General features: G+C 41.3%; 1 protein-coding gene across 1 annotated transcript in view; it reads right to left on the bottom strand.

Annotated features, from left to right (window-relative positions):
• Nucleotides 1-152: 152 nt before the first annotated feature.
• LOC134656983 (nardilysin-like) overlaps nt 153-22,282 on the bottom strand; it is a 36,212-nt gene continuing 14,082 nt past the window's right edge. Inside the window, exons 8-24 of the mRNA XM_063512548.1 lie at nt 21,305-21,425; nt 20,390-20,467; nt 19,800-19,940; nt 18,754-18,883; nt 16,434-16,692; nt 15,595-15,729; nt 14,350-14,398; nt 11,852-11,953; nt 10,087-10,220; nt 9,092-9,221; nt 7,911-8,015; nt 7,002-7,145; nt 5,364-5,500; nt 3,561-3,705; nt 1,683-1,745; nt 1,290-1,391; nt 153-353 (exon numbers count right to left, since the gene is read on the bottom strand). Coding sequence (XP_063368618.1) covers nt 153-353; nt 1,290-1,391; nt 1,683-1,745; nt 3,561-3,705; nt 5,364-5,500; nt 7,002-7,145; nt 7,911-8,015; nt 9,092-9,221; nt 10,087-10,220; nt 11,852-11,953; nt 14,350-14,398; nt 15,595-15,729; nt 16,434-16,692; nt 18,754-18,883; nt 19,800-19,940; nt 20,390-20,467; nt 21,305-21,425 — 2,176 coding nt within the window. The remainder of the gene's footprint in view (nt 354-1,289; nt 1,392-1,682; nt 1,746-3,560; nt 3,706-5,363; nt 5,501-7,001; nt 7,146-7,910; nt 8,016-9,091; nt 9,222-10,086; nt 10,221-11,851; nt 11,954-14,349; nt 14,399-15,594; nt 15,730-16,433; nt 16,693-18,753; nt 18,884-19,799; nt 19,941-20,389; nt 20,468-21,304; nt 21,426-22,282) is intronic.

Here is a 22,282-nt window from a genome sequence, read left to right as displayed (position 1 = left end):
TTTTTTGAGCGTTGGACTAGCCCGCGCTCAGGTGCCAAATAGAATAATTAGGACCCTTTTTTGCAGGTAAGTAGCACGTGCGGTTTTACTGAACAATAGACAATAGGATAAGCCTTCGGGGTCTACTAGAAAGCTACAAACTATAACACACTTTAACACGTGGCGAGCTCGACCAGCGGCACTTGTATGAAAGGCAGGCGATGCTTGAAGTCGGTGAGGTCGGTGATGAAGTCGGCGATGTTCTCGGCGCTGTCGCCCGGCTCGGGCGCGGCGAGTATGCGGAGGGCGTAGCCCACGGACGCGCCGGCCGGGGCTGGCGTGGCGCTGGGGGTGGCGGATTTGTGACCTACGATCTGTAAACGTTTCATATTGTGACGACCGGTCTGGCCTAGTGGGTAGTGACCCTGCCTGTGAAGCCGCGGTCCTGGGTTCGAATCCCGGTAAGGGCATTTATTTGTGCGATGAGCACAGATATTTGTTCCTGAGTCATGGTTGTTTTCTATGTATTTAAGTATTTGTATATTATATATATCGTTGTCTGAGTACCCACAACACAAGCTTTCTTGAGCTTACCGTGGGGCTTAGTCAATTTGTGTAATAATGTCCTATAATATTTATTTATTTATTTATTTATTTATTATAGTACGGTTCGAATACGAGGACTTGAGGAAGTGTAGGAGTACTCGCAGCGACCAGATATTAACCCCTGCGGGCTCAGCACGGTTCCATTTTTATCGACTATCACTATGCCCGTCACTTTCGCACTTACATACTTGTTAGAACGTGACAGGCGTTGTGATAAACGACAAAAATGCGACCGTGCTACTAGGGCTAGGGTCCCAGGGGTCTAATTTTCAGCCAAAAAACGACTTTAGAGTCTCGAGGGGTAAAGGTCGGGAGTGTGGAGGGTCTAGCGGGGCTACAGGTGGATTCCCCAAACTTCCAATGCGAATTATGTATCACTAGCTACCCGCCCCGGCTTCGCACGGGTTACCAAATTATACATAAGCCTTCCTCTTGAACCACTCTATCTATTATAAAAAAAAACCGCATCAAAATCCGTTGTGTAGTGTTAAAGTTCTAAGCATACATACAGACAGACAGCGGGAAGCGACTTTGTTTTATACTATGTAGTGAAGCAGCAGATTCGCCCACAATTGTTGTCTACTACTGCTATTTAAATATAAAATATAATGTATAGTTTAGGAGATTCATATTTCTTTGACTCTTAATAATATGCGATTTCAAATTTGTTCGGCGTATGTTTGTTAAAAAGTTAGTTAAAGTACCTGTATGGAAAGTTTCCTGAATTTAGACTTGTTTCCGGTCGAGAAATGGTTCGCCACCCAACTCTTGAGATCTGACAGCTTGATTTTTTCAATGGCCTCCGCCTAAAAACGAAACATATGGTTACTTAAATCGTTAAATTGTATTCATATTATATCATACTGAATAATACACAATACAGTGGATATTTTTGTTGCATTAATTTTTACTTAAATTAAAGTGAAGTATTTGTACATAAAAAGTTCAGAACAGTTTAAAAAATATATAATTCATGACATCACCCATTCGATACATATAAAAAATGCAACACATTTAGTTAACCAATATAAGACCAATACAATGTAACTATTGTATAATGAATAAATGCATTCTGATTCTGATATGAATCGTCATACCTCTAAGAACAGCCTTTGGAATTGGTATTCCCTGCTAACAATTTCCCTCCAATTTCTTTCGACCTGAAATAAATACAGATTTAATATAAAAAATACAAAAAACAACGGTTGCACTCCGGGAGTGCCGATAGAAGTGAAAACTCACCTCACTATGTTACCGACGCCCGGTAACACGGTATTCTATTTATTTATTATATATTATTATCATTCTCAAATAAGATCACACTTTTTCATTGACATGTTTATTTACATACTGCCATGACAACGTCAAATTATTTGAACATAGGTAAAGACTGCAGAGATGTACAAAATGGTTTTAAAAAAGCATTTAAATACAAAATGCAAAATACTTTTCAGATTTACTATTTCAAATGCAAAATACCAAATAGTTTTGCGTTTTGTATTTCAAATGCTAAATGCAAAATAGGTATTTTCAAAATACTTTTTCTAAATAAAATACCTTTTGACCAAATCTCGGATATTTTTATTTATTTTAGGTATTTATCATGACTCATGAGAAATAGAGACACAATGCCGAGCCGAACAAAAACGTCTAATAACATGGCACCTTATGCATGACATTTTGGTCATAATAACCGGTTTAGACTCTCGCGCGAGCCACGAGACGAGCCGCGAGCCGCGCCACGAGACGCGAGTGTAAGCGGTGGGCTCGCGACTCGTCTCGTGGCTCGCAAGCTCGTCGAGCTAATATAATTTAAACACTAACGGCACGGCATAAGGTTTATAACCAATTGACAAGCCGAAGCCGAGTGTGTCGCGGCGAGCCACGAGATGCGCCGCGAGCCGAGTCGCGAGTCTAAACGGCTATAAGGCGCAGGCGCGCACTCTGACCAAAGAAGAAAAAAAACCGGCCAAGTGCGAGTCGAACTCGCGCACGGAGGGTTCCGCACCATCAACAAAAAATAGAGCAAAACAAGCAAAAAAACGGTCACCCATCCAAGTACTGTCCCCGCCCGACGTTGCTTAACTTCGGTCAAAAATCACGTTTGTTGTATGGGAGCCCCACTTAAATCTTTATTTTATTCTGTTTTTAGTATTTGTTGTTATAGCGGCAACAGAAATACATCATCTGTGAAAATTTCAACTGTCTAGCTATCACGGTTCGTGCGATACAGCCTGGTGACAGACGGACGGACGGACGGACGGACAGCGGAGTCTTAGTAATAGGGTCCCGTTTTTACCCTTTGGGTACGGAACCCTAAAAAGAGCGCGCATGGCTAGCAGGCGCCTCTATCGGTCAAATTCGGCAATACAAGCGTCATTCGTTCATTTCATTTTGTTTGACTGGTAATGTTGGCTAAACTTAATCGCAAAGTATTTTGCATTTTGAAATGAATATTAAAAATGCAAAATACATCTCGAAAAGTATTTCAAATAAAATACAAAATGTTTTTTACTAAAAGGCATTTAAATGCAAAATACAAAATAGGTATTTTGCATTTTGTATTTGCATTTTAAATAGAAGTATTTCAAATAAATCGCATCTCTGGTAAAGAGTCTTGAAAAGGAGTCCGCAACATAAATGTCAAATAACATTGAGTTTTTCTTTATCGATTTAAATGCCATCTAAATTATGAGTGGCCATCTAAACCTTACGCCCCTTACGGTCACGTGATCGCCTTACGCTGTCTCGAGTTTATCATTTTTTCCCCACCTCAAAAAGTGCCCAGCGCTGCTAAAGAAGTTTTCACTTAAAAAAAATCTTGAAAGCGTAGTGTCGTTCGTCTAGTCAAATCTAGTGGATTACTCCTATGACATGAATAGGTAAAGACTGTAGTTAGGGTGGACCTTTTTTAATTGTGTGCCTTTCACATTATCACATTTGTCTCTCAAGTATGTCTGTATGTATGTTGTTACCTCCTCTTTGAGCTCGTAGTCGGTGGTGTGCTTGAGTTGGACCAGAGAGTCCTTGGTGGCTTCGAGGGTCTTCTCGCCGAGGCGACGCACGTCGCGCGAGAACTTCTTCATGAACGCTTCTATACGGCTATCCACGTGCGAAACACTGACAACAAGAATAGTTATTTGTACAACAAGTGATCAAAGTTTGACATTTCTTCGAGTGCTTATTTTGAGTCCCGTGCAAGCGAAAGATTCTATAATAGATTCACGAGCGTAGCGAGTGAATCTAATTTAGAATCTTGAGCGTAGTAAGGGACTCAAAAGCGCACGAGATGTAAATAACTTTGATCTCGTGTAGTACACAACATTTTTCACCTCAGCAGTGAGAACATATTAGAGAACCCGAAAAATGTATTCCTTCTTCATCACTTACCTCTATTCACTCATGTTTTCTTAAGATATACCAACAATTAAATTATCACCTCAGCAGCTCGAACAAGGGTATTTTGCTACTTAGAAACAGTGAGCAAAATCGCATTTTGCTCATTTTGTCTCACTCAGTGAGCAAAATGCGATTTTGCCCACTGTTTTTAAGTAGCAAAGTACCCTTGTTCGAGCTGCTGAGGTGAAAAATAATATGCCACGTCCACTTCCCACCGCTAAGGCACGTTCGGTTTTATGATGGGGCCGTGTCGTGCAGCTGCGTTTCGTTTCGTGACCCACAAATGGCCTCGCCGGAAGATCAGCGCTGACTTCTGGGTTAGCATTATGCTGAGGCGGGACCATTTCGTGGTAAACTATGTATTTATATTATGTTTAATTTTCTCTGTTTGTTGTGTACTTGTGTATGTTATAGTTTATCACGAATAAATGCGATGATTATGATTATGATTATGCAAATAACTGTTCCAAATTTTAGGTACTCGTACGTCAAACCGTTGTAATATGCGTACTTGAATAAACTATCTTTATCTTTAAGCGCCACTTGCACCATCTCACTAACCCGGGGTTAACCGGTTAAACAGTTAACTCAGTGTCTAATTGTACTGCTAACCATGATAACTCGAGGTTTAACCGGTTAACCCCGGGTTAGTAAATGGTGCAAGTGGCCCTAAACGGTCTCTGCTAGACCAAAGTGATCCCATAAGTGTCCCCTCCCCCTTTCCCCACATAACCTCACGTGTATTTTTTTGTTTTTTTTTTTCATTCGACCTAATTTTAAGTTACGCGCTCCAAAATTTCCTAAAATAAGATGATAGCGAGCTATTTTGAAGTGCGGAGTGAGATATATATTTAACGAGACCGAGAAAAAGTTACTAATCATGATGTGGTAGGTATTTTTTCATAGATTCGTTCACTGTAGAACAATACACGTGAGGTCTTATACCCCCCTCCCCCAACGTGATCTTTCGTGATTTTTTCGTTTCCGAAAATTTGATTCTAATAAATTTGGTAATATTTTTTATAAGCCTTTTGAGATTAATAGCTTTACGCGTGTAATTTACAAGTGTAATTATTAGTGTACCCTTTGTGAAACAAGACTGTATTTTTTACTCGTGTTATTATAAGCAAATGTATATTAGTGACTATTAACAAATAATTTACAAGAGTAGCTTCGAGAAACGTAAACTTGTAAAAAATATTAGCTCATGGACTAATATTATTAGATTTATTAGTATAATAACGTACGAGAAATAGGCGCCTGGTAAAGGTCGGGAGTGTGGAGTCTAGCGGGGCCTCCCTCCCCTAACGAACCTCGCGTGATTTGTGCACAAGCCTTAAAAGAATACGTAACAAAATTGGTAACGACGTATAATGTACCTGAACTTGTCGGCCTGCGTGTTGACAGTGACACTGACACCCAGCACTCCAAAGGTGTACCGCATCATGCTAAACACGCTGTACCCGAGCTGCTCCTTGGTGCGCAGCACGTCAAATACTGGCTCTTCCATCACCATCTATAAAAACCTTGATTAGTGCTTCAAGGGGATTAATCTTCCATGTGTGTGGGGATCAAAAAAACGTGGATTAAAAATCTTGGTTGTTCTGAGCAGAAAAAATCGTTCACGAAAAAACTGAAAAAGTTGACTAAGAATTTGTTCAGGATCCTTATTATACACAGACTGTACAGACAAGAGGTTAAAGGTTCAATATAGCATAATTTTATGATGTATTTCTTAAAAAGACACTTGTATTAATATTTATAATACTAGTATATTAAGGTTGACTGGTACGATAAGTTTTTCTTTTGTGCAATAGTTTTAATAAATATATGATGGCGGGTAGATTTAGTTTTCTGCCAACAGTTCTGCAGTTTGACAGATAAGTGCTTTTATTACATTGTAATCTCGTTTTTATGCATTAAATTAAAAAAATATTGTGAAGTGTGTAAAGTATTTCTAAAGTAAAACTAATCTTAAAATAAATGCGCGACCATAAATAAGGGTTTGAAACTGGATCCAATTTAAACGGAAAAACATCAAATTCGAATCCAGATAATGTCATAAAAGTTGGATCCCTAAACTTTGCGCTATGCTAACCAACATATGGCGTAAGAAGAGAGCGGAGGGCTTTCATTTTAAGATTGGTTAAACTCTAAAGGGGCCCACTGATTAACAGTCCGCCGGACGATATCGGCCTGTCAGTTAGAACATAAAGTTGACAGTTCCGAACAACTGACAGGCCGATACCGTCCGGCGGACTGGTAATCAGTGGGCCCTTAATACGAAAGTGGTAACAGCGCACTCAAAAATATATTGTTTTGTGTCATTTTGTGATATTATGACCCTCATTTACAATTCTTGTTAAGGAGGATCTAACTTTACTGGAAATAAGTAAAGTTATATGTATTTGATGACGTCTTGCTGTCATCCCCCATCAAACAACACACGGCTATGTCTGAAACGTGTGAAGAGTCTAAAAGGGATAAGTAGTGTAACAATAGCTATATGTACAGTCACGCTCCGTGATTGTTACGCCATTTAGGGTAGGTACTAGCTAAATTGGTAGCTCTTATGGAATGTCTAATTTAGCTAGAACCCTAAATGGCGTAACAATCACGGAGCGTGACTGTACATTACAAACATATTAGAATTTGGTATTGTTTATACCAAAAAGTTACATAATTATAATCAATATGTAACTTTTTGGTATAAACAACTCTTTGAATGGCAAATGTACTAATTGACGATGGATTTGGAGGAGTCAGGGTAGATTACAACAGGATGCTGTAGGTACTATCACAGAACAAATAATAGTACTAGGTACAGAAGACTCACTCTCTAACAAAACGCGTCTGTTACGATCAGCACAGATATGGCCGCTAGGTGGCGACAGCGCCACGCGCGGCTTATGGCTAGTCACCAAAATGGTGTGGAACGGATGTACTTGTAGCTACCTGTTGCAAAGCGACGAAATCGCGGAGTGAGCCACGCCTGGTACTATACATATAGGGCTCACCATGAGAACTTCGAGCGTGGCGGTGTCTTCCCGAGTGGTGGCCTCCCCCTGGTAGTAGTTAGTGACGATGCTGTTGGTGGACTCGGGGTTGAGGCTCATCACGCGGATCTTTTTCTCGCCGAGAGGCAGCTGGTGCACTTGAAGCTGAATCAAATTGTATTTATTTAAATAATCGTAGGTATTTATTTTAACTTCAATTGCTTCCCCTTATAAGACGACTTACGATCTATTAAGATCAACTTAAAAACAATGGGTGTCAACATGCGAGTCCAATAACCCTTGCAACATGTGCAAAGCATTATACGGATTAAATAGTACATTATTGTCGAGGTTCGGAAGTAGCTACTTGCAGGCTGAGGATTCGTTTTAAACGGACGACCTTGGGAGTCCGTTTAATTGAATCCGAAGCCAGCAAGTAGCCTTCCAGCCGAGTCGTATATAGTGCTTTTCTCAAAAATGGCGCAAGAAATAGAAATATTTTACAGAAGCAACGTTCTAATTTTCACAGAGAAAAGTAAAACCATTAAAAAAATTTGCTTGCCGCCTTTAAAAAAAATAGAAGTGTATTTTTCTGCTGAAAATACGCCAACGTATTTGAGACACCTAAATAGTCGCGGTACCAACATTATAATAATAATAAGTGCTGATCATCTGTTTGGCTGTTTAATGGACCTATGCTTTCATTTGATATGGCCATTTAAAGTTTTAAAAAGTTTGGAACTCGTTTAATAATGGAATTTGTATGCAACATTGCAGTCCCGAAATCGAGACTGCAATGTTTTTAACTTTTTAATTTTTAGAATGACCATAAACTACACACTTCGCGACCTATTTTTTAACCGGCAACGTCGACTTTGCCGTCCATTTTTGAGAAAAATAAGTTTACCTCAATAATAGCCAGTTACTCACATTAGGAAGCTCGTTTTCAGCAAGCCCTTCCCATTTGATAGTTGACAAAACACTGTCCGATATCCGAATGGCTCTGTCCCACTCGATATTGCCTTGTATCAGCACCTGTTCAATATTAAAAAATATTCATGAGTTAGTGATGAATAGGTCCGTAGCAATATACTTATGTTATTTATTTATCGTATACAAACTGTCCTGCAGTTTGGCTGAAGAAAAGAAAAAGCGGCCAAGTGCGAGTCGGACTCGCCCGTGAAGGGTTCCGTATTTAGGGGATTTATGACGTATTAAAAAAAAACTACTAACTAGATCTCGTTCAAACCAATTTTCGGTGGAAGTATGCATGGTAATGTACATCATATTTTTTTTATAGTTTTATCACTCTCTTATTTTAGAAGTTACAGGGGGGGGGGGGACACACATTTTACCACTTTGGAAGTGTCTCTCGCGCAAACTATTCAGTTTAGAAAAAAATTATATTAGAAACCTCAATATCATTTTTGAAGACCTATCCATAGATACCCCACACGTATGGGTTTGATGAAAAAAAAATTTTGAGTTTCAGTTCTAATTATGGGAACCCCAAAAAAAAAATGTTTTTTTTCTATTTTTGTGTGAAAATCTTAATGCGGTTCACAGAATACATCTACTTACCAAGTTTCAACAGTATAGGTCTTATAGTCTCGGAATAAAGTGGCTGTGACATACGGACGGACAGACAGACAGACAGACAGACATGACGAATCTATAAGGGTTCCGTTTTTTGCCATTTGGCTACGGAACCCTAATATATATATTAGGGTTTATTTCACCTTAATAAATGATTTTTTTTATGGCATATGTACATGTCACTGGATTACATAAAAATAATATATGTAATAACTAAAGTTATCTCCTTTTTCCTGAAAGTTAAAGATACTGGAGCTTAATTTCAGGTTGTGGCTTAACATGCTATATCGAGTCAGCAAAGAGTTCAAGATTACATTTTAAAATTGAAGCTTTAAGCTCGCTTTTTGTTTGACATTGTCAAACTTAGACCCCTTATCGCTTACTGATAACCGCCTTGACAAAGTATTGGCCTGTACCTCCCAAAATTATTGGCCCCAGTTTCAACAAAGTTCAATTTTCGGGAAAAAAAGACAAGTAAGAAGGTACATTTGTGTATAAGACGGTGAGAATCTGACCTGCAAGTAGAGTTTGCTGAGCAGCTGCTTGCTGAAGTGCTTCAGTTCGTCTAGAGTGATGTTGTGCACGACGGACGCTTTATCCCGCGGCGAGATATACGGCTCGAGCAGTATGTTCATCCGAACATCTCTGTAATAAATACATTCGTTTACAATGATTCAAAAAAGTTCTCAGTAAATTTCAAGATCATTGGCTGGAAACACCCAGCCAAACAATGACAGAACTATGCCAAAAATAACTCCTCAACTTCCAGTCTTTCGAAATGTTTAAAGCTATGTTTAATTTTTCATAAATTTTCTATGAAATTATATGGGAGGTAGGGGTAAACTTTCTGCCGATGCGACGGTGAACGTTTAGGGGAAATGAATGGAAATGATGACGTGACTTTTCATCGATCTGTCATCGCGATACATTTTTACTTTTCGATTAGAGTTTGTCGACAAACGATTGTCATTTTGGCAACGGCGCTGTTATTATTTCGTGTGGGATGTATACTCAAGCTAACCACTTTGTCAGTAGAAAAGGCACAAAATTCTAATTTTCAAGCGGCAATTTTTTTTTTTTTAATTCGACGTTTTTTATGGTTCCGTACCCAAAGGGTAAAAAACGGGACCCTATTACTAAGACTTCGCTGTCTGTCCGTCCGTCCGTCCGTCCGTCCGTCCGTCCGTCTGTCACCAGGCTGTATCTCATGAACCGCGATAGCTAGACAGTTGAAATTTTCACAGATGATGTATTTCTGTTGCCGCTATAACAACAAATACTAAAAACAGAATAAAATAAAGATTTAAGTGGGGCTCCCATACAACAAACGTGATTTTTGACCGAAGTTAAGCAACGTCAGGCGGGGTCAGTACTTGGATGGGTGACCGTTTTTTTGCTTTTTTTTTTGCTCTATTTTTTGTTGATGGTGCGGAACCCTCCGTGCGCGAGTCCGACTCGCACTTGGCCGGTTTTTTCTAGTGTCGGTAATGGCTTGCCAAACTGTATTTACTTGGCGAGCTTGTGGGGTTTGATGAGCACGTTGTGGTAGGCGCGCGCGCGCACGTCGCGCACCGCCTCGAACAGCGGCGCCGTCAGCACGCCGCTCGTCCGCGTCATCTCGACGGTTATCAGCTCCACCAGCAGCTGGATACAAACACAACATATATACAATATGCGTTCCTAACGGACCGATACGATTTTGCGGCGCTCGCCATTGAAACACTGGGCCCATGGTCGACCGACACCAAACAGTTAATAAAGGAAGTGTCGGTCAGACTAATAGGTGTCTCGAGCGACCACAGGGCGGGCTCCTTCTTGGCTCAAAGTTTAAGTCTGGCGGTTCAAAGGGGCAACGCCGCCAGCATTCTAGGTTCCATTCCAGAAGCGGGCAGCTTTGGAGAGATATTTTATATTTAGTTTTAGTTGTTATTTTTAGGTTTTATGTAAATATTGTTTCATTTGTACCTTCATGTATTATTTAAATCTATTGCACAATAAATTATGCACATTTATACTAGTTTTTTTTTTTATTCTTAATTTTTATAGAGGCTTTCGTACACTCGTGGTGACGATGCCAGCCTCATAGGGGAGTTCACGTGTGTAACTAGCCCTCAGACCTAAGTTCAAGAATTTTTTTATATGTCAATATTTTGTTCGCTCCTTCTGATAGCGGTTGAGAAAGTAAGCTATTCAAGGATAATGCACTGTCCAAAATATTTCCTAAAATGTTTCTTCGCTCGACTTGACCTCTAGTGCATTCTATAAATATGTGAACTAGGTCTTCTGTTCTGTTACAAAGCTCACACAGATTTGTATCTCTTTTTTTCATGAGGTGATAAAATTTATTACACGGAATATGTCCCGAACGCAAGCGTATTTATACAAGTTTCAAAGTTTAAGGTTCATAATGTAGATGGCGCGAGCGCATGGAGCATACGACTAGGAATCCTGAGCAATTATTTCATGAAAGCGATGCTGCCAAAAATACTGGGGTGCGGGGGACGAGGTGAGCGAGTCCCGTGCCGTGATCGGTCCGTTCAAAGACACGGACGTCACACAAAGACACTTTGGCTCGAAAATGGAGTAAAACTACCGTATATTTGTGGCAGAGGGGTAGCGCTACTATACTCAGTCTGGAGGATGTCTTGTCTGTGGCATGGAGCGAATCTTGGCACAAAAAAGATGGGTTCAATTGAAAATAAGGGTTGCCTGGAAATAAAATGACTAAAATGAAATGACAGCTTAAGGACCGGTTGCACCAAACAATCTGTTACCGTTAAAGCGTTCGCTAAATTTTTTTGCATGGAAAATTTCATACTTTAGTGTTGTTTGACGTTAATCGGTCTGTTAAATGGGGTTGATGCAACTGGGCCTAAATCTGACAGCGTAAAAGATAGCTAGTCTAAATTGCCACCATACAAAAAATAAAAAGTAGTTGTGGCCCGAGTCGATGGCTAATCTTTAAACGAATGAACTAAAAACCTATAGACAATTCATAACATTGACGTATAATATCTAAGGACGGGCTAATGGGGTACTAAAAATGGTACTAGTTGAGCGGTGCTACTCACGAATTCCAACCAATAGCGCGCGTAATGCGAACTCGTCAACCAATCGTGCGCGTGATGCGAACTCATCAACCAATCGCGTTGTAGCGATTTCACACCGCTGTTCTGGCCCCTGTTATGCCTCATTATTATTGCCCGTAAAGCCAGTCCCTAGATATCTATGTCAATGATTCATAATGATTAATTATATTATATTGAATGACTCACGTGTAAATTTTGACTGTATCCGGTCACTTTGAGCGTCAAGCCTTTGTCGGAGACGTACAGCGAGTGCGAGAGGTCGGCCATATTTGCCGGATACACTTCTTCCTGAAAATACATACTGGATAGGTCAATAAGTGGTGTATTCCCATTGGTCCCTGCCGAGCACAGGTGAGAACAAGTGCATTTATATGAATCGTTCCCATCTGTCCCCGCCTCATGTATGGCGGCCGTCACGTAGGGCAGGGACAAATGGGAATACCCAATAAGTGAATCAGTTCTACCACACGAAAGTGATCTTAGGTTTTTTGATATCAATTAACAATCACCGTAATTTTAAGGCCCGAAATACACTTGATAAAGATAAGATAAAAGATAAAAGATAGTTTATTCAAGTAGGCATAATTACAATGCGCTTATGAACGTCAAATAAAGCTAGGTAGACCGGCTCCAACCCTACACCTCTGCCCCGAGAAGATTTAAATCCCCCCTCAATTGGAGGAGGGTATCCCAATATGGGACCGGCAACAAACTCGGCGGGACACATCTTTTCAAAAATAATTACATCTTATAATTAACATGCATTACGAGAAAATAAGGGAAAAAATACAATTTAAATTACTATAGAATTCATGCAATTATACACATAAGGTGTAATAGAAATTTGATTTAGAAAATATACATATGTACATGGAATCATACAAAATCGTAGCTCTTTCAGAAAACATATCAAATTCTTACAAAAGGAAAAGAAAATAAAGTTATTAAAAGAAATGGGAAAACATATTATATAAATCTGATTGATTATTATTAATTACCAACATATAATATTTGATGTGCTTTCCTGCTTACCTGAGCTGTGTCACCTATAACTCTATACATAATACAATGTTTTTAATTGCTACTACTTTTTATTAGTTAGTTTCTGGTTTGGACCATGCATGTTTGTCTGTCAAGTAGTCCTCGACTCTGTAATAAGCTTTTAACATCAATGACTTTTTTAAGTAATTCTTAAGAGCTGGAAAGGGTTATCTTAAAGCATTCTCAGGTAACTTGTTATAAAAATGAATGCATTGCCCAACGAATGACTTTTGTACTTTACGGACACGAAACTTTCTGATAGCAAGCTTATTTCTATTTCTAGTGTTAAAGTTATGGACATCAGAATTCTTAGTGAAGGAGTCTAGATTCTTAATAACATAAATAATACTATCATATATGTATTGGGAAGCTACAGTTAAAATATTAATTTCTTTGAAAAGTTCTCTTAATGATTCACGCGCTCTTAAGTTATATATAGAACGAATGGCTCTCTTTTGTAAGACAAATATAGTCTGTATGTCAGCTGCTTTGCCCCAAACCAGAATACCATATGACATTACACTATGAAAATAACTATAATAAACAAGGCGAGCTGTTTCAACATTAGTCAGTTGTCTAATTCTCCTCACGGCGTAAGCGGCCGAACTTAATTTGTTAGCTAGTGTTCCGATATGAGGACTCCATTGTAGATTTTTGTCCAATGTTAAACCAAGAAACAGAGCTTTATCTACCATCTCTAAGCATTCATTATTCAAAAGTATTTTAGTATCGACTGGTTTAACATTCGGCAAAGAAAATCTAATACATTTGGTTTTCTTAGCATTAAGAAGCAAATTGTTCATAGTAAACCAGTTAAGTACATTAACGAGTGTGCTGTTAATTACACTATAATCGGTAGATTTCCGATCAACCTTAAAAAGTAATGATGTGTCATCAGCAAAAAGAACTATTTCACAAAGATTTTCTACTATACATGGCAAATCATTTATATAAACCAAAAACAGGAATGGACCCAAAATAGAACCTTGCGGCACTCCTAATTGGACTACAGCTCCGCTAGACTGGGTTTTGTTTACAACAATTGTTTGTGTTCTATTGCTAAGGTAAGAAGACATAAAGTTTAGGGCATTTTCTGACAGACCATAGTGTTCTAATTTCAAAATGAGCGTTCCATGATCCACACAATCAAATGCTTTAGAAAGATCACAAAATATGCCAATTGCATCACAAGAATTTTCCCAAATATTATAAATATGTTTAATGAGTACCGAAGCAGCATCGGTCGTGGAACGGCCCTTTGTGAAACCAAACTGATTGCTTGTAAGTAAAGTATGTCTGTTGAAGTGACCCAGTAGATCATTTAACATTAATTTTTCAAAAACTTTACTTAGTACAGGAAGTATTGATATTGGTCGGAAATTAGCCATATTACTCGAGTCACCAGATTTAAAAAGAGGAATGACTTTACTATATTTCATAAGATCTGGAAAGACGCCTTGTGAAATTGAAATATTATAAATTATAATTGTAAATTTTACTTACGTAAGTAGGGGCAAAGCTATTTGTTAGAATGAGATAACGATATTTATCTCTCATTCTGTAGTATAGCTGTGTCCTTACTTACGTAAGTAAAACAAGTGTATCTTGGGCCTTACCTCATTTCACAAACAAATAATACTCACTTTGAGCCCCTGTTGTAAAACGTCAGTCCACAAATCCAAAAGGCAAGCTCTGTGAAAATACGGGAATGTTTTAATAGTTTTTGGGTAATTTCCTTACCCCCTTATCCATAAAAGTTTACGGGACTGATTTAGTTAAATTATGTTTTATCCCTTTCTTACAAATACACAAGTCAAAATGGCAGATAAAGACAAACTACTCATAGCTAATTCAGGCCAGTAGCGCGTTTATAAATAACGCTATTAGATATTTCAGTTGTAACACAGAAACAGTGAGTTTGGACCCGTGGGGTCAGCGGGGTCAAATCTCGATTCTGAGAACTTAGTGTTCGAATTGAATCAATTTATTTTCATTAAATTAGATTTCTTGATTATCTTGGCAAGGAAATATTCTAAACTCAATAGAGTTACAAACCTTCACTATGGATTCAAATCGCGTGATGATGATGATCTTAAGAATTACGTTTCTCCAAATATTTTCTTCGTTTAAAAAATCTAATTTTATTTTCTACGACCCGCCCCGGCTTCGCACGGGTTAACAAATTATACATAAACTTTCCTCTTGATCTCAAACAATCTATTTAAAAAAACCGCATCAAAATCCGTTGCGTAATAGTTCTAAAGATCTAAGCATACATAGGGATAGACAGCGGGAAGCGACTTTGTTTTATACTATGTAGTAATATAGTGATACATTTTCTTTGGGAAACTATCATTACTAGAGATGCAACGGATAGTTGTTTGGCCGGATACCGGATACCGGATATCCGGCCTGCACACTGGCCGAATATCCAGTATTCGGCCGCCGGATATTCGGTCGGCGGAACTATACCCATATTTTGAGTTTTGCAGGTGCGCGTCGTGCACCTGTTTCGTAGTGAACGTTCGCGCGGACACATTTCTAGGATCGTAACGAGTTTTATCATGTCATTACGTAGTAAGTTCGTTTATAGTTACAAGTGCGCGCGCGTATTTTTGTGTAAACAAATAAGTGTATTGTGTGACATTGGTTACGTATTCATTTCTATCTATTTCGTGACTGTTTTAGATTCAATTTTTTTACCCCAAAATGTGTTAATTTTACTATCCGGTATCCGGCCGGCTAGTAGGTCACTATCCGGTATTCGGCCGGATACTAAAATAACGGCCGGATAGGTCGCATACCGGATAGTAACCGGATATCCGGTGCATCTCTAATCATTACACAGCAAAGTGATTTATAAGTTGGCTAGACATGGCTAGACTCACTCTCTCGGAGACTTGAGGCTGAGCGGCGTGATGAAGTAGAAGTATAGAAGTGCTGTGGGGAAGCGGAACTTGAAGTCGGGCTTGTACCACAGCTCCATGTGCTTGTTCTTGCGGAGCAGGTTGGGCTGGTCGAGCCTGCGGTAAAATGTGGACCTTAAACACTTGCAGTCAAGGTTCAGTTCAGATTGGACATAATACATATCCCAATTATTAAATTGCAAAATAACAGATAACGTAGTTTGTTACACGGTCAAACGAATATGCGCCTTATGCGCTTATATTTGTAGTTCAGTTACACATAGCAACATTTTTCATCGCCGTCACTCCCATTAGTCATAGAGGGTGGAGTCGATGTCTGGCACAAACAAGACATCCTCCAGACTGTGCATAGTAGCGCTACCCCGTCTGCCATAAATATACGGTAGTTTTACTCCATTTTCGAGCCAAAGTGTCTTTGTGTGACGTCCGTGTCTTTGAACGGACCAATCACGGCACGGGACTCGCTCACCTCGTCCCCCGCACCCCAGTATTTTTGGCGGCATCGGTTTCATGAAATAATTGCTCTAAACTCCGTCTAGAGGATTCCTAGTCTATTTATTTATTTATTTAAACTTTATTGCACAAAAGAAAAACTTATCGTACAAAAGGCGGACTTAATGCCAAAAGCATTCTCTACCAGTCAACCTTAAGGCAAAGCAGAGAGATTGTGGGCGGTGCAACTGCTACTACTACTAACAAAATTTAATATTTAATATAAACCGCAAAGCTCTATGATGTCTGGATATTGGTCGCGAACGTAGTGTTGACTTTTCCCTTTCTTTCATAGTGTTAGTTTTTACCTGAAATTATTGACGGTAGCCATGAGATCATCCTTAGAAAGAATAGTCGTCTGCTCCCCTCTCTTCTCAGTCCTCTTGTAAATATCTTTAGTAGAACTATTAGCCAGATCTACGCCGAGCTCCTTGGCCGCGTCGAGGTAGGGCTGCGGCGGCGGCGCGAGCGAGAAGTCCGTGGTGAGGTAGATGTTCTTGTCGGGGATGTGGAACTCGCTGTAGGGCTCCACGTTCAGCCAGCGCTCGAGCCACGCGGGGGGGATTGCTAGAAAGAATATGCATTGATACACGTCCAAGTATAAGTTACGTTTGAATTATGATTCTCTTTGTAAGCCCGGTGCGCGGGCTAACCATGAAACAACACATACATACATACATTAACTTTAGGGTCGTTTATTGTTTCGCAAATATAAACCCTCTAAAATATCCCGCAGGACTGTTCATGAAGTAAAGTGCCGGTTCAACTTGTGGTATATGTACTTGGGGGTAGACGAAACTAGGTATGTAAATGTTATGTGGGTAATCCAAAAATCAGTTCTGTAATAAACGCCGTATGAACAACACCGTGTTCCGTTACTACATCCCCTAAACAACCCCCGTATACCACACAACGAACCTTCCCTGCGGTACTCCGTGCCGAACCACCTCTCCTTGGCGTCGTACTCGATCTTCCTCGAGTGCTTGTTGGACAGGATCATGATGTTCACGCTGTCCGCGCTCATGCACTCCAGCACCTCACGGATTCCCTGCAACACTCTTTATGAAGTAAAGTGCCGGTTCTACTAACCTTCCCTGCGGTACTCCGTGCCGAACCACCTCTCCTTGGCGTCGTACTCGATCTTCCTCGAGTGCTTGTTGGACAGGATCATGATGTTCACGCTGTCTGCGCCCATGCACTCCAGCACCTCACGGATTCCCTGCAACACTCTTCATGAAGTAAAGTGCCGGTCCTACTAACCTTCCCTGCGGTACTCCGTGCCGAACCACCTCTCCTTGGCGTCGTACTCGATCTTCCTCGAGTGCTTGTTGGACAGGATCATGATGTTCACGCTGTCCGCGCTCATGCACTCCAGCACCTCACGGATTCCCTGCAACACTCTTCATGAAGTAAAGTGCCGGTTCTACTAACCTTCCCTGCGGTACTCCGTGCCGAACCACCTCTCCTTGGCGTCGTACTCGATCTTCCTCGAGTGCTTGTTGGACAGGATCATGATGTTCACGCTGTCCGCGCTCATGCACTCCAGCACCTCACGGATTCCCTGCAACACTCTTCATGAAGTAAAGTGCCGGTTCTACTAACCTTCCCTGCGGTACTCCGTGCCGAACCACCTCTCCTTGGCGTCGTACTCGATCTTCCTCGAGTGCTTGTTGGACAGGATCATGATGTTCACGCTGTCCGCGCTCATGCACTCCAGCACCTCACGGATTCCCTGCAACACTCTTCATGAAGTAAAGTGCCGGTCCTACTAACCTTCCCTGCGGTACTCCGTGCCGAACCACCTCTCCTTGGCGTCGTACTCGATCTTCCTCGAGTGCTTGTTGGACAGGATCATGATGTTCACGCTGTCCGCGCTCATGCACTCCAGCACCTCACGGATTCCCTGCAACACTCTTTATGAAGTAAAGTGCCGGTTCTACTAACCTTCCCTGCGGTACTCCGTGCCGAACCACCTCTCCTTGGCGTCGTACTCGATCTTCCTCGAGTGCTTGTTGGACAGGATCATGATGTTCACGCTGTCTGCGCCCATGCACTCCAGCACCTCACGGATTCCCTGCAACACTCTTCATGAAGTAAAGTGCCGGTCCTACTAACCTTCCCTGCGGTACTCCGTGCCGAACCACCTCTCCTTGGCGTCGTACTCGATCTTCCTCGAGTGCTTGTTGGACAGGATCATGATGTTCACGCTGTCCGCGCTCATGCACTCCAGCACCTCACGGATTCCCTGCAACACTCTTCATGAAGTAAAGTGCCGGTTCTACTAACCTTCCCTGCGGTACTCCGTGCCGAACCACCTCTCCTTGGCGTCGTACTCGATCTTCCTCGAGTGCTTGTTGGACAGGATCATGATGTTCACGCTGTCCGCGCTCATGCACTCCAGCACCTCACGGATTCCCTGCAACACTCTTCATGAAGTAAAGTGCCGGTTCTACTAACCTTCCCTGCGGTACTCCGTGCCGAACCACCTCTCCTTGGCGTCGTACTCGATCTTCCTCGAGTGCTTGTTGGACAGGATCATGATGTTCACGCTGTCCGCGCTCATGCACTCCAGCACCTCACGGATTCCCTGCAACACTCTTCATGAAGTAAAGTGCCGGTTCTACTAACCTTCCCTGCGGTACTCCGTGCCGAACCACCTCTCCTTGGCGTCGTACTCGATCTTCCTCGAGTGCTTGTTGGACAGGATCATGATGTTCACGCTGTCCGCGCTCATGCACTCCAGCACCTCACGGATTCCCTGCAACATTATTTCCATTAGAGTATTCGAGAAGAATCGACGTGAACTGGCCGCGTAGCCACCGTGCAAATCGCTTACGCTCCGGAGCGAACACAATGTAACTGTCTCCGTCGCACTAGTATGGACGAGTGATAAAGAGAGATGACTACTACGCCAAGGAGCGTTAACGATTTGCACGCTGGCTAGGCACCCTGAAATTACAGCGTTAGGGTCTCCCCATACTTATCGACGCGGATTCGGCGAAAGCCGATAGTAAACAGCATTAACAGGTAAGGTTCGGTTCGGCTCCGTTCGGCCGTCGACGGCCGACGGGTCGGCGTCTTTTTCGCTCTTATTGCGTGGACATAAAGTTTCATTTCTATTGGCATTGCCGATTCCGCGTCGATAAGTTTGGGGAGACCCTTAGTCTTATAGCCCGCCAGAAAATGTACTTATGTTTGTCCATTTATTTTAAATGCAAATGTTTTTTAGGAAGCTTATAATATAATAAATAGTTGACGATCATAATATAAATTCGTATAGATTAGCTTAGAATAATTTATAATGTAATTTCATATTATGACATAAATAAATCTAAATCTATACTACAGGATGTTTCTTCAATAAACTTTGCCACGTGAAAATTTTGACAAAACAAACAATTCTTTGTCACCATGGGACCAACGCTAAATTTGCGAAAAAAGTTGGGATGGGTTGGGCAAAACCAACCGAACAGCTAACTTTCTATTAGGATTAGGATTCGTAAGGTTATCCTATATATAGGTTAGGTTAGGTTTGTTTAATGGCAATCCTAAAAAGTGACGCGTTTCTGAATCAAATAAATTATGACTAACGAAAATGCGGGCAAATAATTATGACTTAAAACTTTTAGGAAAACAATAGCGACCCGAATTATTCTTACAATAAATCGACCTACCTTAGGATCATATTTATAGTAAAGACGGTCGCCAGTGATGTAGTGTTCGGGCGGGTAAAAGTGCATATTTTCCGCCAGCGACTCCACGTAGTCCGCCGGTTGAGACTCCTCTTCGAAACGGAAACTTGTCTCTTCTATAGTCTGTGGAAAGAGCCGATTGAAACTATAGCTGGTCAACCAAATCTTGTCAGTAAAAAATGGCGCGAAATTCAAATTTTCTATGGGACGATATCCCTTCGCGCAAATTTGCCGCCTTTTTCTACTGTCAAGATCTGGTTGACCAAGTATATGAAATCAATTTTACTGGCACTACGTTAGGTGAATTAATACTAAGCTAATACTTTGAGCAGAAGTCAAGCCATGCCAATCTAAATATAAATAATTCGATTCTATTTCACAAGACTGCTCTTAAATTTTAGTCGTGAATTGCGCCTTGCTTTTTGGGGCTTTTGGAAAGGAATGGAGTCTTAAACGATCCAATTATTCGTTTTGAATTATGAGTATGTATGTGTTTCAGCTCTGTGACTGGCAGATACTACTTAACTTCTGCATTTTGTACATACATAAATAAAATTGAAGGCTACGCTTACCTTTATTTCATCATAAATCCTTTCCGATGGTCCCAAATGTTTCAGCATGTTTATGTATGAGAATATTGCTTCCAAAACCTGCAACAACCATACATTACTTAAGACTAGGAGGAAATAGAATGCAGCGCACGTGCTTTACACGACTGTTTCGCAAATAACAATTTATATGATTTTTTTATCAAACAGATTTTATCCTTTTTATTTCTTTTGAATATAGAAACAAGTATACGATATCAGAAATACGGAACTGCGCTCCAGAACTCGAGTTGTAGATGTAGGTGTCAAGACCGCTAAGCTTAAGTGGGACTGGGCTGGACATGTCTGCCGCATGGACCCTGAAAGGTGGGCCAAAATGGTTACCGAGTGGGACCCACGGAACACCATCGATGGTGCAGGCCGGGGTTCAGGCAGACCGAAAAGGAGATGGCGGGATGACTTAGACGCAAAAAAAATAGAAACAAGTGTGACTTTTCGATATTAAACTTTCGTGAGACATCTTTTAAACTGTTTATACGACAACGGTTTCACTCACTTGAATTTTTAGTCGCTATTGGCGACATGTTTCGGGCCCTTCGGGGGTCCATCCTCAGGCTCGAGTGCAAACCTGTATTACCTGGCATTAAGCGGGAAGTGCGTTGTGACGATCGCGTGGACATAGTGAGTGCAGTGTGCTGGACGTCAGTCGATACAGCCGCCCTACCAAACCGTCACGTGACAACTCCGGATGCGGAGTGCACCGCGCCCCCCGCCCCCGCCCTGTCAGCGCGCGCGCAACGAGTTGCAGTCGCCGCGAGCACTCGAGCCTGAGGATGGACCCCCGAAGGGCCCGAAACATGTCGCCAATAGCGACTAAAAATTCAAGTGAGTGAAACCGTTGTCGTATAAACAGTTTAAGTGTGAGTTTTGATTAGTGACCTCGTCGATGTGGTCCAGCCCGTCTTTGGTGAGCACCACCTGCGTGGAGAACAGGCTGTACATGGAGGTGTAGTCGATGCCGCTTTCCGAGTTGCCCGTGTAGATGCCCAGCGCCCACACCCTGTACCAAATAACTATATCAACAAAGGCCCAAGATACACTTGTAAGTGTAAGGCCTGAGTGGACGCTCGAAGCGGAGCGTTCGGCGGGGCGTGCAGCGTGGCGTCGGGCTCACGCGTGATGTGAGCAGCGTGCACTAAGGCCGCTCCTATACGTTTGCATTTGTTTAACATGCACGCCGCACGCCCCGCCCCGCTGCACGCCCAACCCGAGCGTCCACTCAGGCCTTACACTAAGTTTTACTTACGTAAGTAGGGACACAGCTATACTACAGAATGAGAGGTCAATATCGTTATCTCATGCTAACAAATAGCTTTGTCCGTACTTACATAAGTAAAACTTATAAGTGTATCTCGGGCCAAAGAGTAAGAGAGAGTTATGGGGGATCGAGATTTCTTATTTGTATGTTCCAAATGTTTGTTAAAGAATATCTTCAGTATATTTATCCTATTTAAAATCAGGAACATACTTCAGATAAATGTTCAATTTTTAAATCTAACGTGAGGAATATCGGTCTTGAGATTATAGGAGTTAGCCGATTATGAGGAAAATTAGAAGATTTATACCTGAAACTCTGTTTGAGTGGAATCTTTAATAAACGATTTGAATACTTCTAAAGTTATTTTTCCTGTTATCATTTCCTCGAAGATGAAATAGGGTACTTTTTTTCCGGGAGTACGCTTAACACATTCAGTGCCGAAAACCCGATTATCGGGTATTTTATTTTCGTTCCCAGGCCGGACGACCCGATAGTCGGGATCGTGGTACTACAGCTTTATATGACGAAATTTTTGTAGCGTGGCGCGGATGTCTTGTTTGGCTGGGTGGCAATGAATGTGTTAAGTGCTTGTATGCGGA

The sequence above is a fragment of the Cydia amplana genome, chromosome 19 (assembly GCF_948474715.1).
Source record: "Cydia amplana chromosome 19, ilCydAmpl1.1, whole genome shotgun sequence".
NCBI lineage: Eukaryota > Metazoa > Arthropoda > Insecta > Lepidoptera > Tortricidae > Cydia > Cydia amplana.
This window is presented reverse-complemented; position numbering and strand designations above follow the sequence as displayed.